General features: G+C 52.1%; 1 protein-coding gene across 2 annotated transcripts in view; it reads left to right on the top strand.

Annotated features, from left to right (window-relative positions):
- Positions 1–16,191, top strand: part of HSPA12A (heat shock protein family A (Hsp70) member 12A) — a 154,382-nt gene that overhangs the window by 130,213 nt on the left and 7,978 nt on the right. For both annotated transcript variants that reach the window (XM_047703408.1, XM_047703409.1), the window contains 4 exons: positions 3,384–3,500; positions 10,905–11,076; positions 15,067–15,153; positions 15,705–15,809. In XM_047703408.1, the coding sequence (XP_047559364.1) occupies positions 3,384–3,500; positions 10,905–11,076; positions 15,067–15,153; positions 15,705–15,809 (481 nt within the window). The remainder of the gene's footprint in view (positions 1–3,383; positions 3,501–10,904; positions 11,077–15,066; positions 15,154–15,704; positions 15,810–16,191) is intronic.

Below are 16,191 nucleotides of genomic sequence, written 5' to 3'. Positions count from 1 at the left end.
CCCGATCCTGGACAGGTTCTGGCAGCATTGTAGTAAACAGAGTATGAAGGAGTCTGTGGTCATGTAGTCAGCGGATTGGTGTTGTGAAGGGGTCACTGTGACTGTTCGGGGTTTGGTGAAGGCAGAGGTTCTGCCCAACGGGCGGTAAGCAGGGAAGGCTCCCTGGAGAAGGTGCATCAGGGGCCCCTCAGCGGCAGCAGCTGGAACGGTGCGTGTTTCGGGCTGGTGGAGTGGCGCAGGAAGAACGCAGGGGAAAAAAACACAGCAGATGGCTCTGGAAAGCAAACAGTCTGGGATGAGAGAAGGCAAGGCTGCGGGGTCCAGTGGGAACAGCAAGCTTAGGTCGAGATCTTGCAAAGCCTCGAAGGCCAAGCTAACGAACTACTTGGGTTATGGGGAGCCATGCCAGATTTCTAATAGCGGAATACCATGGCCGCAGAGACAGCGTTTGAGGGAGGGAGACAGCAGCATCCCCACGGCCTGCAGGGTGGAGGAAAGCCCTATGGAAGCAGTGGACTCAGATCCTGAAGCAGGTGTGTCTGAGGGCTCTGAGACTTGGAGAGTGGGGAGTCATGTGGGGAACGTGGAAACCAAGAAGAAAGAGGGGGCCAGGACAGATTCTGGGAAATCATTCCCAGAAGCAGATTCTGGGAAATAATTCTTCCACCAGAAGAGGGGAGAGGGGAGAGGATAGAAGGAAGGAGCAGGAGGGAGACGAAGTTAGTGAGGAGAGCCTCATCGTCCCAGGCAGCAGCAAAGGGGACCAGGAGGTACGGAGATGTGGACCTCTGCCGGCCCGGAGAGCAGGGATCTCAGAGGGATGGGCTCGGCGCCTGGTAGGCCAGACAGCCAATGAAGGACCCTCTGTCTACAGTGCCTGTGGCCACCCGGAGACAGGTGAGGGAGCAAGGGAGGCTGATGACTCGGGGGCCCTTTGGATTAGGAGGAGGAGATATGGGGACCTGGGGAAAATTTAGGACCCAAGAAAGTTGTGACACTGGCTTGTGTTTCTGGTTGATCAAGGGGGAAAGAGTGAACAGCCCATCTCAGAAGGGGAGGGGAGGGGAGGGCAGAGGTCCAGCAGGGGTGCAGGAGGGGGTGTGGTTTCGAGCATGTCAGCTCAGCTGAAAACTGAAGGAACCTGCTCGCACTTTCTCCCAGCAGGGAACATGCTATAAAGAAATTCCATGAAGAAAAGCTTTTTGAGGAGATTTGTAGGAGCCAGGCCCTTCACAAGAGGGTGGTCTGGTGTTTGAAGGACACACAGATTCAGAGGAGGGGACAGTTGCACATTGGACCAGGATGAACAAGATGGAGTGTCTACTGAAGCACCGTATCTTGGGCATCACAGGCGAGAAGGAAAGCAAGTGAAAAGTGCAACATAATGGGAAGTTTAATTAATGGCAGGGTCCTTTCCCTTCTAAGCTGTACTAAATCCACTGGCAAACAAACAGCTTATTTATTTATTTATTTATTTAAAAGATTTTTATTTATTTATTTGATGGACAGAGATCACAAGTAGACAGAGAGGCAGAGAGAGGGAGGAAGCAGGCTCTCTGCCAAGCAGAGAGCCCAATGTGGGGCTCGAACCCAGGACCCTGAGATCATAACCTGAGCTGAAGGCAGAGGCTTTAACCTACCGAGCCACCCAGGTGCCCCTCACGTTCTTTTAAATGTCACATATATTAGGGATAATAATGTTCAGAACATCTTGTCTTTCCTTATTTTTTCTGGCTTAATCCACTGAGCCACCCAGGTGCCCCCAAACGTCTTATTTAAACAACCGTCCCTATGGCCAGGGAAGCCCATCGTTCACCTTTTGAGCCTTTTCCTGTTTAAAGAATTTAAAATAGCCTGGATGGCACTTGGCGGTGTGCCTAGAACCTTCCCAACATGTGTCACCACTCACCTGCCTTTAAAGTCCAGTGCAGACCCGCAAAGAAATAAAACACGATTAAAGACAAAACAAAACCCACTGTTTCACTTGGGCTTCATGCAGAGATGTTTTGTTTTGAAAAAAAAATTTACTAGACATACTTAACACTGCTGAGCTGTAGGCTTAAAAAAATGTTCACGTGGTCAATTTTATGTTATGGGTTACTGTCACAATTAGAAATGAAAAAAGAAAAGGGCAAAAAAAATAAAGTGTACTGACTGATCATAGAGGGAGTTAATTCTGCGACACGGTGGCTCCAACCCAAGGTATCTACTGAAACAGAGGAAATGAGATACCTATCAGAAGAAACAAATCCGCAGCCTATTAATCATCTGAAACCTGTCCCCAGAACCGACTCAGACGCAGAAGCGTGTTGGTGCGAGTTTAGGTTTGATTTCAGATTTGTGTGGTGCGTGTGGCAACCAGAGGGGAGCGGTAGGAAGGAACAAGCTTTATCAGAGGCCTTCTCGCGTGAGCTTTTCCTATGTGTTCTCAATCTCCCCAGAAACACAGAGCATTAGTTCTGTTCTTCCCATTTTACAGATGGGAATACTGAGTCTGAGAATTATTCTAGAGTTGTGTCTTGTCTGCATGGACTTGGAGTGAACCTCTGGTGCTTCTGCCCCTCCCCGTTATCCGGTGTGGTTTAACTTGAACCAAAAGCTAAGAGCAGCACGGTTCTTGCTTAGTCATTCGTATCCCTCCCGTCCTGCAAGGAGGACTCCTCTGAGGTGCTGGCCTTGCCATAAGGCAGGGGACAGGGATGACTCGGACAACAACTGCCACCAGGTGTTATGCAGAGCTGTGAACCAGGCCCTGTTCTAGATACAAACCACATGTGACAATTTAGTGAAGACCTTGGTCTTGAGAATTAAGATATCCCTGGGTCTGGTCCAAATCTTGGCTCTGTCACTGTAGCTGTGCAGCCGTCAGAAGGTACTGCGCGTAGCTAGGACTCAGGCTCCCATCTGTAGGAAAGGTGCGCCATTATCATCCCTTCCTAGTGAGACCCTGGGACTCATGGAGATGAGGTATGCAAAGTGCTAGATGAGGTTGTCACAGAGTAAGCTCCCAGTAAATGTAGCTCTCAGAAAGTTATCACCCCTCCCAACAACAGTGTGAGCTAGGTATTATTATCCCCATTGTGCAGATGAGGAAACTGAGGCCTGGGAGCCTATCATGTATCCTGTCACATGACTCAGAAGTAGCCAAAGGCCTGTGACCTGCTTGCCTCCTGCCTGCAGTCACTTTCAGTGAGTGAAAGGAGTAGAGCTCCCAGCCTGTGGAATATTCGGGAGGCAGACCCTTGCTCCCTGACACTGGTAAGTTCAGCAGGCTGTAGGGTAGATGGCCCAAGAGTTCATGGCCAGGAAGCCTGGAATTCTCCGTGAAGCTGTAGGAGGGCCAGCTGTGTCCACTTGACCTGCTACATTTCCCTTGGCTATAGGAGCTGAGTGACCAGGCGGGGTCGGAGTTCGAGAACTCTGATGTCAGATGGGTCATCACGGTGCCTGCCATTTGGAAGCAGCCAGCCAAGCAGTTCATGAGACAAGCTGCCTATCAGGTGAGTGAGGGGATGGGGCAGGTGGCAGCCCAGGATGCCCATGGGGGTGACTGTCACCTCACTCAGGTGTCCCCAGCCCTCAGAGGCCTCCCTGGGAGGCAGTGAGGGGTCTCCCACGGGCCAGGGGACATGAAACCTTCCTCTTGGGGGGAGGAGAGAGGGTTGGCCCACTGGGGTTGGGCCCACAAGGGCTGGGCCGGGCTCGATTTTCTTTCTGGCTTTATATATCCTATCCTGTAGATTTCCCCAGGGCTTGGATTTCAAACTGGGGTACAGAGACATTTCTCCACAGGTGAACGGAACCTCAGGAAAAGGCTTGGGCAATAATAATGTTTGAAGAAGAAAGGAACAAAGAGAAAGCCAATGGCCTTGCACCAAGCACATCAGCTTGGTGTGGAGGTTGAGATCCGCACATGTACAGCTGGGACAGGAGGGAAATAGGCTGGTCTGTACGTTTCACCTCGTGAGCAACACGGGAGCACACATGGTCAGGGGTGGTGAGGCCACCAGACCTGCGCAGTGCAGACACCTGGAGGGGCAGTGGCATGGCCAAGGAATGTGTCAGTCAGTGTGGTGCCATGGATAGAACATTCTAGTGCCAAAGGCCAGCCCATCCCTCTTGGGCGCTGGGGGCATCCCTGGTACTGCGAACCCTCATGGCCGCCAAGCCTCACACTGTCCGCAGGCCACATGTGCCACGACGGGGCTTCCCCGAGGGTTTGACTTCATGGCAAGAATGGCCAGCTGTGCTGACCTGCTGTTCTGACCCCCGGGTCCGAGATGGCTCCCCCAGGCTAAAGAAAGCCAACCCTGGGCCTTGGTCCACTCCATGCAATGAGAGTCCGTTTCCAGAGGCTTCAACCTGAGCTGGGCTGTGGCAAGTCACCAACGTAATAGATGTTCCCTTGTGCCCTCCCCACCCCGCTCCCAGGGGACATGTCTCTGATGTTGAGTTTGTAGCCATAGGTATCAATTTCCTTTCAAGACACCCACCGGAGCAACCCTGAGCACTGAATGCAACAAAATGGCCTTGGGTACCTTGGTGTCATGAATTGTACTCTCCTCTTGGAGCTTCACTCCAGGTGACAGGCAGAGTTCCAGGGAGAGCCATGTCCCTGCCCATCCCCCACCTCCTCCTCCCTACTTCCCCTTCTTCCCTTCTCTGCCGCAGTCTCTCCTCTGCGCTCCCCTTCAGCGTGAGAATCTGGCTCAGTCGAGTATCTGCCAAAAATAGATTTTTGTTTTTATAGGGATGAAGGAAGAGGGTAAGTTCCAGAAAGAGGCAACTTCTTTAAAAAGGAAGAAACCCAAATGTAGTTTCGCTGTCCTCAGAAGCCCGGGGCACCTGGAGCTTGTCCACAGTGACGGCCTTCAGGCAGCACCCCAAAGACAGGACGCCGGGACATGGCTGTCTACGAAGACACGGCCAGTGTTCTGAGTCTGTACGGGAAGGAGACTCAGGATTCATGGCTTTCACTCTTGTTTTCCCACAGGAAAACTACAGCAACAAACATGTGACCCGGAAAAGGGTCAGTTCTTATTTTTAGCCTGAAACAGAAAGAGGTGCAGGGACTGGGAGATTTGTCAGGGCTGCTGGAGCCTTAGGCAGGCTCTTCCAAGGACTGCCTCTTGGAGCAGTGGGGCCTGGCGGGGAGGCGCCTCATACTTCGGGTGAGGAGGAAACCAGGCAGATGGGGGTGTGTGCCCTCTGGGGTTTGGCAAAACCAGAATGGCACCTCAGAGGGGTGAATGTAACCAGCATTTATGGATGTGGGGGCTTCTCTTTCTGAACCCCAGAGATGATTCTGCAGACTGGCCCATCCTTCAGATGCTGGGCAACTTCTGATGGGTACACACTTTGTGCAGCTTAATTTTTGGCTCTTTGTAATTCTGATTTGATACTTGTGTCCAGTTTAGTCACCGAATGGCTTTTAAGATGGCAGGGGCCATTCAATCATTCTTTGTTTACTCATTCATTTATTCATACTCGTTCATTACTCATGCATGTACTCATGTGTACTCATTCATTTATTCACTAAACAGACCCATACCGGGAGACTTCTGGGTGCTGGGACATGGATGGTGCTGGATTCGTATCCTGTGTAACCTGTGTAAGTCTCAGGTTGCTCACAGATGAATGCAGGGAGAGTGGCAGAGGGAGTTATGGGGCACAACTGCTTTGCCAACTATCCTGTGGTATCTTTTAGCTTGTCCTTTGGAAGAGTCCCCATGACAAAATGGAAATGAAGCACAGCCAAAATTAGCATCTCTCTAGTTCTCTCTCCTCATCCTCCATTTAATTATACAGAAGAGAAATGTGTACCTCTGATAGTTAATTTTATGTGTAAACTTGACTGGGCCAAGGGGTACTGATATATCTGGTGAAACATCATTCCAAGTATTTGCTGTGAGGGTATTTTTGAATGAGATTAACATTTAAATTGACCAACTAAATAAAGCAGATTGCCCTCCCTAAGGTAGGTGGGCCTCATCCAATCAGTTGAGGGCCTGACTGGAACAAAAGGCTGAAACTCACTAGAATAAGAGGAAATTCCTCCTGCCAGCCTGCCTCTAAACTGGAACATTGTTTTTCTCCTCCCTTTGGCCTCAAACTGAAACATTAGCTCTTCCCGGGTCTTGAGGCTGCCGGCAAGGGAATGATACCATAAGCTCTCATGGTTCCCCAGCTTGCCAACTGTAGATCTTGGGACTTGTCAGTCTCCATAATGGTGTGAACCAATTCTTTACAGTAGATCTCTTTCTGTGTTTACATATGTCTTACTGGTTCTGTCTCTCTGGAAAATGCTAATACAGAACCTGAGCACAAAACCATAGTTCTTGGGTCAGCCAGCTTCTGAGATCTGAGGATACCCACCATCCCTTGCCCCCAAAGTGCTGTCCATCAACCTAGCTTCAGGAGGAAGAGCTGGAAGGATGAGGTAGGATGGAACTCCATCAGGGCAGCTGGGAAACTGGTCACATCTCCCCTGCTTGCATGCAGGAAATGGAGTCCTTTCTTCAGGCTCCTTGGCGGCCCCATGAGCCCGAGTGCATGGCACAGTCAGATGGGGACTGAGCTTCGTTCCTCCACTGGCCTGGTGGGGTTGGGGGAAGAGGCCTAGATGCAGAGCAAGAGATGAGGCTCTGGGCAGCATCTCAGAAGAAACAGGCCTGGAGGGGATGGTTCTGGAGCCTCCACTCGGAAGTCTGGGATTCAGTGCTGGGGCTGGCGGGGCCTGTGGAGCACTTTATGGGTACAATTTTATCTGTGAAACTCCAAAAACTACTCTTGTGTCCAATCCTTGTTGAAAAAGTAGGTTCAGTCTCTATGTTTTATAATTCACTGCTAAGAACCCCCTTAGACCCTCCAGGAGCATTCACTGAATAGATCGTAGCAGGAAGAACAGCTGATCCTCTTCCGAGGCCTCCAGGAAAGACCTAGAATGGGAGACATTTCCGACTGAGTCTTGAGGGATAGTCATAGTGGACGGGAAATAGTCTAGATTTTTAGAGGCATTTTGGCAAAAATGTATAACCCTCGTGGGTTCTGGAAACCTGTCAAATAAAAGACATTCCCTTACATAGGATGATCTCATTTAACGTGGAGTTACACTTTGCACTGCTGTGGAAAGGAATCACATCGGAGGGAAAAACAACAGCCACAGCGGAAGGTTGTCATTCAGCGTTTTGGAGACAAGGGCCAGGACATCACAGAAGGAAGGCTGGCTGGGGGGACGGACGGGGGGTTCATTCTCTCCGCAGCTCCCGCTGAGCACCCACTGTGTGCTGCCCTCGGAAAGTGTAGCATCTTGCAGGCAAGGCTCGGTGCATCTGCATGATCTGGAGCTGGAGATAGAATAGGCTAAGTGCTCGGCCGGCGGGGTCCAGCGGACAGAGAGCTTGCATGGAACAGCACCTGCGAGGTACCAGCTTCTGAGGCAGAATTCGCCAAAGCAGCGAGCGCTCCCCTGCTCTGGTGGACCCGGGCCTGATCCCGGAACACCTGACAGCTGCCAGGCTGTGGGCTTCTGTTGAGAAGGACTGCGAGTGTTTATGCAGGAAGAAAGCCTACCCTTCCAGGCACTGGGCCCTTCTGCCCAGAGATAAAGACATCTGAGTTTTTGAGCATCTGGCAGATTCTTTTGCATCTCCTCCTTCTCTTGGAGTCCAAAAGCAGCTCTGGGACCCGTCCTAGGGAGCGGGAACCTGGCAGAGCCAGCTGCCTCCTCTTGCCTCAGCCCTTCAGCTCTCCGCTGAGGCCTCCATGGGAGTGCTATTGGGACATGGCCCCTTGTCCTCTCTGGGGAGCAGGTTGGGGGCCGGTTCGAGCAGAGGAGTGTGGTTACTTTGTCCTGGGCCTCTCACGGATCTTACCTCCCACCCCCTGCCCCTGGTTTGAAGTCCTCTGCACCTCCATTCCCCATCTGCATCCTCTCCTGGGTACCATGAGGAACCCTCTGTGGAAACGGGACAAAGCTTTTACTGTGGGCCTGAGGCCAACCCGGCTGGCGGGGGACAGATGAAAGGCCTCCCTGGAGGGGTGTGGCCATGCTGTATGGGGCATTCTGGGGCAGCCTGTGTGTCTTTCATGTCTTGAGGATGTGGGAGCCTCCCGGGGGGAAGCCGGATTGTGTAAGTCACATACCGGGGACCCTCGGGCGCCTCAAGTTGTGTAACTGTACTCCATGCTTTTCACTTCTCTGGACTTCTTAATTTGGTTTTCTGTATAAATACTTCACAGCTGTTTTTGTTTTGTTTTGTTTTGTTTTGTTTTAAAGATTTATTTATTTGGGCGGGGAGGAGCAGAGAGAGGGGGAAAGAGAGAATCTCAAGCAGACTCCCTGCTGAGCACAGAGCCTGATGCGGGTCTCGATCTCACGACCCTGAGACCATGACCTGGGCTGAAACCAAGAGTCAGACACAACGGACGGAGCCACGCCAGAGCCCTGATCTGTCACGTCTGCCTCAGAGTGGCTGCTCACCGTCTCAGGGAAGGTGTGGGGAGGGATGAAGGCAGTTATTTTTTTCTTCTGTTCCCCTCCACTCCCCCCCTGCCAGGTCCAGGCCCCCCGATGCTCTTCCTGGCCACGAGGAGGGAGACTGCTTGGGGGGTGGACAACCCAGGGGGACACAGGGCAGTAGTGAGCCTTCTCCTCCCTTCCCACCGGCCCGGGCACGGCCCTGGCGCTCTGCTCTCCTCGCCCCTCCTCCCAGGCCATTTTCCCTTCTGAGCTTTGGAAGACCATCGTAAACGCGTTGGCCTGGTGGCAACTAGTTTTTCCTTCTTTCTCACCCCGTTTTCTGGGAAGCTGGACCCGTTAGCTTCTATTCTAGGAAGCCCACAAAGGTGGAAAAGTCAGTCTTGGAGAGCGGGTCCTTTAGAGGGGGACTGCTTTTGGTTTTATTTTGGATTTCTTCTGGGATCCTGGGGCTTAAGGCTCAGAAGTTTCCTCTTGCCTGGCGACACGTAGGTCTGTAAGCCTTGTTCCGTCATTGCGCGCTGCAGCTGTCTTGGTGCCAAGGATGTCTAACGTGACCCTGTGGGAGGCCGGGGGAGGGAGACTTTGAGTCCCTGGGGTCAGGAGTACTGGGAGATCTTGTTCTGCATCTGGGTCAGGGGCCTGTTGGTGGGCAGCAGGCCTCCTTGCATGCAGGGACCAAACCGATGGACAGAGATGCTGCCGTGTGGTTGGCTAACAGCAGAGGGCGCAGAGCAGTAAGGAGGCAGTTTTCCTGCAGACGGTGTGGGCTTTCTAAAGTCGGTCTTCCAGAAGGGCTCCCACCGCTTGTGAGGCATCTGCTGTCGGCAGTGGGGAGAGCAAAGTCATCTGCCTGCCAGTGGTTTCTCATTAAGACACAGTTAACTGGTTCATGTGGGGCATGGTCGTTGCGGAAGATTGACTGCACGTACTTAGAGGCGGTGTACCGTCTGGGCTGTCCCGGTAACTGGGTACAGAGATCCTACCTTGAAACCAGCAGAAGGAGGATCCTTAGAGACACCCCGGGAGTTTCGTCCAAGTCGAAAGGCCTGGGTCCCACCCTGGTAGCTGGAGTCAACGAAAGCACGAGAACAAAGAACCAATTAAAGAGCTGGTCTGCGAGGTTAAGACTGGGTCTGGGCTCGCTCAGCCCCATACACTTGCCACATACATGCACTGGAGCCTAAGACTGTCCGAGTTTCAGCCCTGAGAGCCCATGTCCCAGGAAACACAGGACTGTTGGTCACCCTACACTTCTCTAAGCCCAGCTTTCTTTCTCCATAAAGTAAAGGAGTTGAATAAAAGGCCGAGAAGGGCCTTTGCATTTCTAATACTATAACCTGAACCCCCTCCCTTCCTTGTCCAATAACAGAACCTTCTAAGCCCCTTGCATCTGTGACTCTAGGCTGGCTCCTCCTGGGCAGAGGTCACCGTGCACGTATGACATTAGGCAGATGGTTCACCCCCGGTCTACAAGCTGAGTCCACTACCCCTTGTAGAATCGAGTCTCCTCCAAAGTGGGTGAGGTGCGAGGGCAGCACCCCGAGGTTCCCTAGGGAACAGCAAAAGAGACAGCAAACACAGTGGTGAAGGACACACAGCACGTCTCCATCCCGTCATGCTGGTGACCTGGAAACCCCTGGGGCTTGAATGGCTTCAGCGAGTGAGGCCTCGTGCTTCAGTTCAAGGCCATGGGAGGTGGGCAGGGACCTGGCAGAGGCCACGCCAGGCTCACGTCTCCGAGCACCCTCTGTGGGGTGGTCCTGGAGTGTGCTGGCGGGCTCTAGTCACAGGGGCTGTGATTGGAACAAGCCAGATGTCAGAGCAGAAGCATGTCTGCCATTAAAGGGGTAACAGCTTTGAATAAAATAACTGCCAGCTGCCTTCTGACCCATATTCCAGAAAGTGTGAGACTGTGTGATTCCAGGAGGGCTTTCTCCAGAGCCCCGGGGCCCTCCTTGGTGTGCTGGAGGCACATTGGATTCCCAGAAAGCCAAAGCCAATGCTTGTCTAGCTGAGGTCCAGCAATGGCCCATTTGCTTTGTAGGCCACCAAAGATGGGGTCTGCCCTTAGACCCTTTGGCCCATTATAACCAGAAAGAGACCACCTGCCTTCCATCCTCTGATAGTTTTCAGAGTTTGGGGGCATCTCCCCCTTCATGCTGCTCAGTTCTGGGCCCAGGAAGTCCCAAATGAAAGAGGCCCAGGGCCCAGAGAGCCCTGCGTTTCCCAAAGGAACCCATACATTTTCTTTGCCCCTCCACCACGTTTGGGGACCCAGAGGCCCAGCACCCCGTCACCCCTGAGTGTAAGCCCTGCAGGGGAATTTCCCAGACAAACAGACTCTGAGTGTCCCTTCCTGGAGGGTGTTAGTCAGCGCAAGGTGTGTGAGTGTCCTCAGAGTGGTCCCGCCTCTGTCTTCCAGGCAGGCCTGGCCTCCCCGGAGAACGCCGAGCAGCTCATCATCGCCTTGGAGCCCGAGGCGGCCTCCATCTACTGCCGGAAGCTGCGGCTGCACCAGATGATCGAGCTGAGCAGCAAGGCCGCGGTCAACGGGTACAGCTCCGGCGACGCAGTGGGAGCTGGGTTTGCACAGGGTACCTCTGCTCTCTCTCTCCCGTCCCGGCTCGCTCCCCTCCCGCCCCTGCATGGTTCTTGGCCCTGATTACCGAAAGGCCCTTAGCACTGTAACGAAGGATCAAGATGCTCCCGGAGAGGTCAGCTCTAAGCACCTCTGTCCTGGCCCCCTGACCTGGCCTCCCCGGGCACCCTCGGAAGCTCCGCGGTAGTTCCCCAGGGTCCTCACCTGTGCCTCGGGCAGGGGGAGGATGCTTGTCTCTAAGCACCTGGGGATGGCCGCAGAGAGCAGCTCTTGGCCTTACATTTTACTAGGCTCTTAATTTTTCTTGTTTATTAACTGATTCTTAATTGAATCCCACTTGCCCGTTATTAATTCCTCCATTAAGACTGTTGATTTACTGCTGACTCACTCATTAGGGCCGCTTTGTGTATGGTGAGCTCATTCTCACCGGGTCTTAGCCATGAACCTGGCAGAGTTTAAAACACAGATGATCAGGGCTGAGTCTTCCTGACCTGGCTGATGCTCATTTAGCTGTAAGAGGGGGACCGCCTGGGGGGCTGGGATGGGAACTTCTGCTATTTAATATTTACCTGTGTGCAAGCTGGTCACAGTGTTGGTCCTCAGATCTGACACCCTAGGTCAGGGACAGAGCCACCAGCATGAGCGAGCACAGGCACTAAGGGGAGTGCTGTGGGTGCTGTTCCCAGAGGAGGGCCTCAGGGCCGAAAGCCACCCATCCCATGCCCACCCCATCCTGGAAGGCCCAGAGGAGAAGGAGACGGGGAGAGCGTTAGCGAGAACTGCCACCCCCTACCCCCCAACCCCCCAGCCTGGGTCCAAGTTTTCCTTGGTCCCCATACCGGAGGCCTGTCTCTGCTCCGCCCATGGCATGGGGCCCTGGTTTCCCCTTCGCAAGACCCTGCAACCTCTCCTCCAGAATTCTCTTCTTCCTCTCCACATGGTCACTCTGCTCCCCCAGGCTGCGGGTGTGTGTGTGTGTGTGTGTGTAAATTCTAGCACCTCCCACCGGACTCACCTGTGGCCAATGGGAGCTGCTGCCCTTCCACTGAGGGTGTGATTTGCCTTTTTTATTTTTGGCCATGCTTGGCCTCCCCCAAAGCAGGCAGAAGCTAGCCTTCCACCGACTGAATCAAAGGTATTAACATTTTAAATACTCATGATGACATTTATTTACATTTTAATCGGAAAAGAGACCCAGGACTGACTGGGCTTTCCTGCCTTGCATGTGAGCTGTTACTGGTTCTCTCTCTCTCTCTCTCTCTCTCTCTCTCTCTCTCTCTCACACACACACACACACACACACTCACACTCAGGTTGGAATTAGCTAATTGTAGCGCAGCTCTTCTTCATATGTCCTAAGTGTAACACTCACATTTGAAGGGGAAACTGTTTTCGAAAGCTAGCCTTCCCTGAGAGCTCAGTGTGGGGGTTCCTTTCCTTTAACTTTTTATTATTATTATTTTTTATTTTTTTTTAAGATTTTATTTATTTATTTGACAGAGATCACAAGTAGGCAGAGAGGCAGGCAGAGAGAGAGGGGGAAGCAGGCTCCCTGATGAGCAGAGAGCCCGATGCAGGGCTCTATCCCAGGACCCTGGGATCATGACCTGAGCCGAAGGCAGAGGCTTTAACCCACTGAGCCACCCAGGCACCCCTCTTTCCTTTAACTTATCCCGTCCACCCGCACAGTGCTCCGTGTCTGTGTCCTGTGCCTTGTGGAATTTTCTCTGGTCTTGTGCTCAGAAGATCTCTTGGGTTTTTGAAATGCTCGCACTGCTGGCCGCCACCCCTCAGAGGGGCAGAGAAGTAGGGGTTTCGGCTCAGCCTTGTCTTGTAGTTACGGCCCGTCTCCCGGAAGGAGGGAGAGCTGCCTGGGGAGGCCTGGCAGAGCCCCTAACCAGAAGTTCCCTGGATGGCATTGGGGCCCCGAGTGCCCCCTCCTCGCCGTTCCCTGCCCTCTGCTGCTTCTCCATGATGGACGCCCAGTGGACACTATTGAGGGGACTGGGGCTGGCCCTCTGCCCCCAGCACCACGGGGTTGTTCTCCACATCAATTTGCACCAAAAGGATTTCATAAGATCAGTAAAGGATCTGTGTTTTTGGGGGTTTTTTTTTGTTTGTTTTGTTGTTTGTTTTTTTTTTTCTATAATCTCAGGCTTAATTTGCCAGAAAACGTGATTTTTGGTTGTTTTGTTTTGAGAGGTCAGAATATGTTTTATTAGTCTGGCTTGGCCATTTTTAAATGAAAGACATCTAGATTGTTTTAGCAAACCAAATGCTCGCTGTGAGGTCTGCAGTAGAAGTTCATCCGGAGCCAGTGCTGGGAACGGGAGAGAAGCCCTGAGTTTGAGGATCCCTCCCAGGCCGGCAGAGACACGAACCAGTACGACCTCACCACTGGACATCAGGGCCCGAAGGACTTCAGAGCTGACTGGCTCTTCGCATTCTAATCCCCAGATAAAACGTAGTTTTGCAAACAGGGTGCTCCTTGCTAGAAGAGGCTAGAGGGTCAAGGGTCCTTAATTAGATAACCAGCCACAGACGGATTTGTAGGACAATTCAAAGTCAGCAGCACCAGTTTAAGGACTAGAAAAATTGGTGGGGCCGGGGGCAAGGTTGTGGGATGGGGTAGCAGAGCAGTGGACAGAGCCTTTATCTGTAAAATTGGGGGCTGTTCTCAATTGTTCATTGTAGTGATCGTTTGTTGGGTACTGGCTCTCAGACTTGGTGTTTTGCCTTCCTTATCACCTACTGTGTGCCCGGTGTTGCACAGTGCTGAGATGAAATCAGAGAATCAGGCCCTGCTCTGCCTGTGAGGAACTTAGGTCAAGTGTTATTTTTTTTTTAAAGATTTTATTTATTTATTTGACAGTCAGAGATCACATGTAGGCAGAGAGGCAGGCAGAGAGAGAGAGATGGAGAAGCAGGCTCCCACTGAGCAGAGAGCCCAATGCGGGGTTCGATCCCAAGACCCTGAGATCATGACCGGAGCCGAAGGCAGAGGCACCACTGAGCCACCCAGGAGCCCCTCAAGTATTATTATCCCCATTTTATGGATGTGGAAACTGAGCCCTGCTTAATCAAATTAATCAGTTAATTAAATTAAGTGATTTGTCCCAACTGGGTACCTTAGCTGTGCCCCGATGATCTCCAGATACCTTCTCAGAGCACCTTGCTCATCTCTTAGCATTCGTGTTCTGCTTTTTTCACTGTAAATTGTTAAATCTCAAAGGCATGATGGTGCATGGTCCCAGGGTGGACTTGGAGCTGCGAGACAGAGTGGTGGGAACTGTAAACCCCTTAACCTCGTCTGACCAGGTTTCCTCCTCTAAACAGAAGGACGGTGATTTGTGCCCTGTCTGCCTCCCAGGGCTGGCCTGTGAGAGATGCAGTCACCCCACGCAAAGCGTCACAGCCACTAAGTGGCCTGAACCACAGCCCTGTGGTTCCCCAGAGTTAGGAAAAAGGCCGCCAGGGCTTTGCTGGGTTCAGAGGGGCCGCCCTGTGGCTGAAGCGCCACCTTGTGGCTGAAGAGCAAACTGCCTGCGCCGGGGTTGGGAAAGGGCTCCAGTCCCCTTTATCCAGGATCCAGATTAGGAAAACATACCCGACATTCCTTGCATCAGACAGAGTTCCTTGAGGTGAAGCTATTTAACCAAGCGCACTGCTAGCTACTTGGCAGACAAGTTCCTCCCTGGGACAGCAAAGCCAGGAATCTGGTCGAATTATTAACCTCTTCCCCCCAAACAGCGTCTGGGGAGGAAGGGCTTCTTTTCCAAGGCAGCTGCCATGCAATAGATAGATGGAGGCTGGTGGAAATGGTCTGGCTTTGTGTTACCCGATGTCGTATTTATGTAACCATTTTGGTTAAGTATTGCTAAATGTTCTGTCCTTAAACCTTCTCATGCTGTTGCCTCCACTGACAGCAGATGACTCTGCTTTTTCATACTTTCTGACCCGTCATTTTCGTTTTGTCGGCCACTAGCTAAGGAACACATACGGCGTAATCGGCAGAGTCGGACCTTTTTGGTGGAGAATGTCATAGGAGAAATCTGGTCGGAGCTGGAGGAAGGTAGTGTCCTTGAATGTCTTTTGCCCTTTGCTGGATTTGTTCTGTATGCTGCTGGCAAACATGCATTCCTGTTGGCTCCTTTGACACTTGGGGAAAATGTTCTGAATCAGGTGGTTGTAAAGACCACCCACCCAAGGAGAGCTCTTTTGGAGCTATAATTCTGCATGTTATAAAACCATACAGACTCTTTAGAAGCGAAGTGGGAATTGGGACTGTCCAGCTCCGGATTAAGTCTTGTGTTAAACAGGAGGTCATTTTATGGCGCTATAACCTTAGCTAGGAGTTGTCTGCTTGTACATGCCAGGGATGCAGCGGCATGTGGCAGGAATGATTCTGTCTTAAAGATCCCCTCATCTAGGTTCTTTATCGTCCCTGGTAACCGGCACTCCTGGGCAGACATCACTGCATTCTCTTAAGTCACAGACAACTTTGCTGTGCAGCTAATGTGCAGAACCGTCGTGCTCATGAGAAGTGTTGATGGGTGTTGAGCTGGGAATACCAAGATGGGGCTGCCAAGTGGTCTGTGTAAGGGATGGCTGTCTTTGTCCCAGGTGACAAGTATGTGGTCATGGACAGCGGCGGGGGCACCGTAGACCTGACTGTCCATCAGATACGGTTACCGGAGGGACACCTGAAAGAACTGGATAAAGCAACAGGTGAGCCCCGGCGCGGCGGACTTTCTCATTCCGGACAGTTCATGTCAGACTTCTCGTGGCACTTCCTTCTCTTGCCTTGCTCCCGGCACGTGGGGTTCTAGGCCCGAGAGGGTTCCTGTGTAGAACTGAGGAGCAAAACGCAGTAAAATGTTCTCTAAAACACAAACCACCATAACTTGGCTTTTGGCATAAAATGAGCCTGTTTTAGATCCTAGACATGGGAATTTTTTTTCTGAACGTTCTGGAAGGATCTGATGGTCCCCCGATTATCACCTGGGACTTCATGCTATAGTTAAGCTTTCTAAGGAGTCTCGGGATACCTGGTCTTGGATCAAAGTTGCCAAAGCAAGCAACAGTCTCTCTCCCTCAGTGCGGGGTGGGA

The sequence above is a fragment of the Lutra lutra genome, chromosome 14 (genome assembly GCF_902655055.1).
Source record: "Lutra lutra chromosome 14, mLutLut1.2, whole genome shotgun sequence".
Taxonomy (NCBI): domain Eukaryota; kingdom Metazoa; phylum Chordata; class Mammalia; order Carnivora; family Mustelidae; genus Lutra; species Lutra lutra.
Note: the sequence above shows the minus strand (reverse complement) of the source record. Positions and strands in the feature narration are given on the sequence as shown.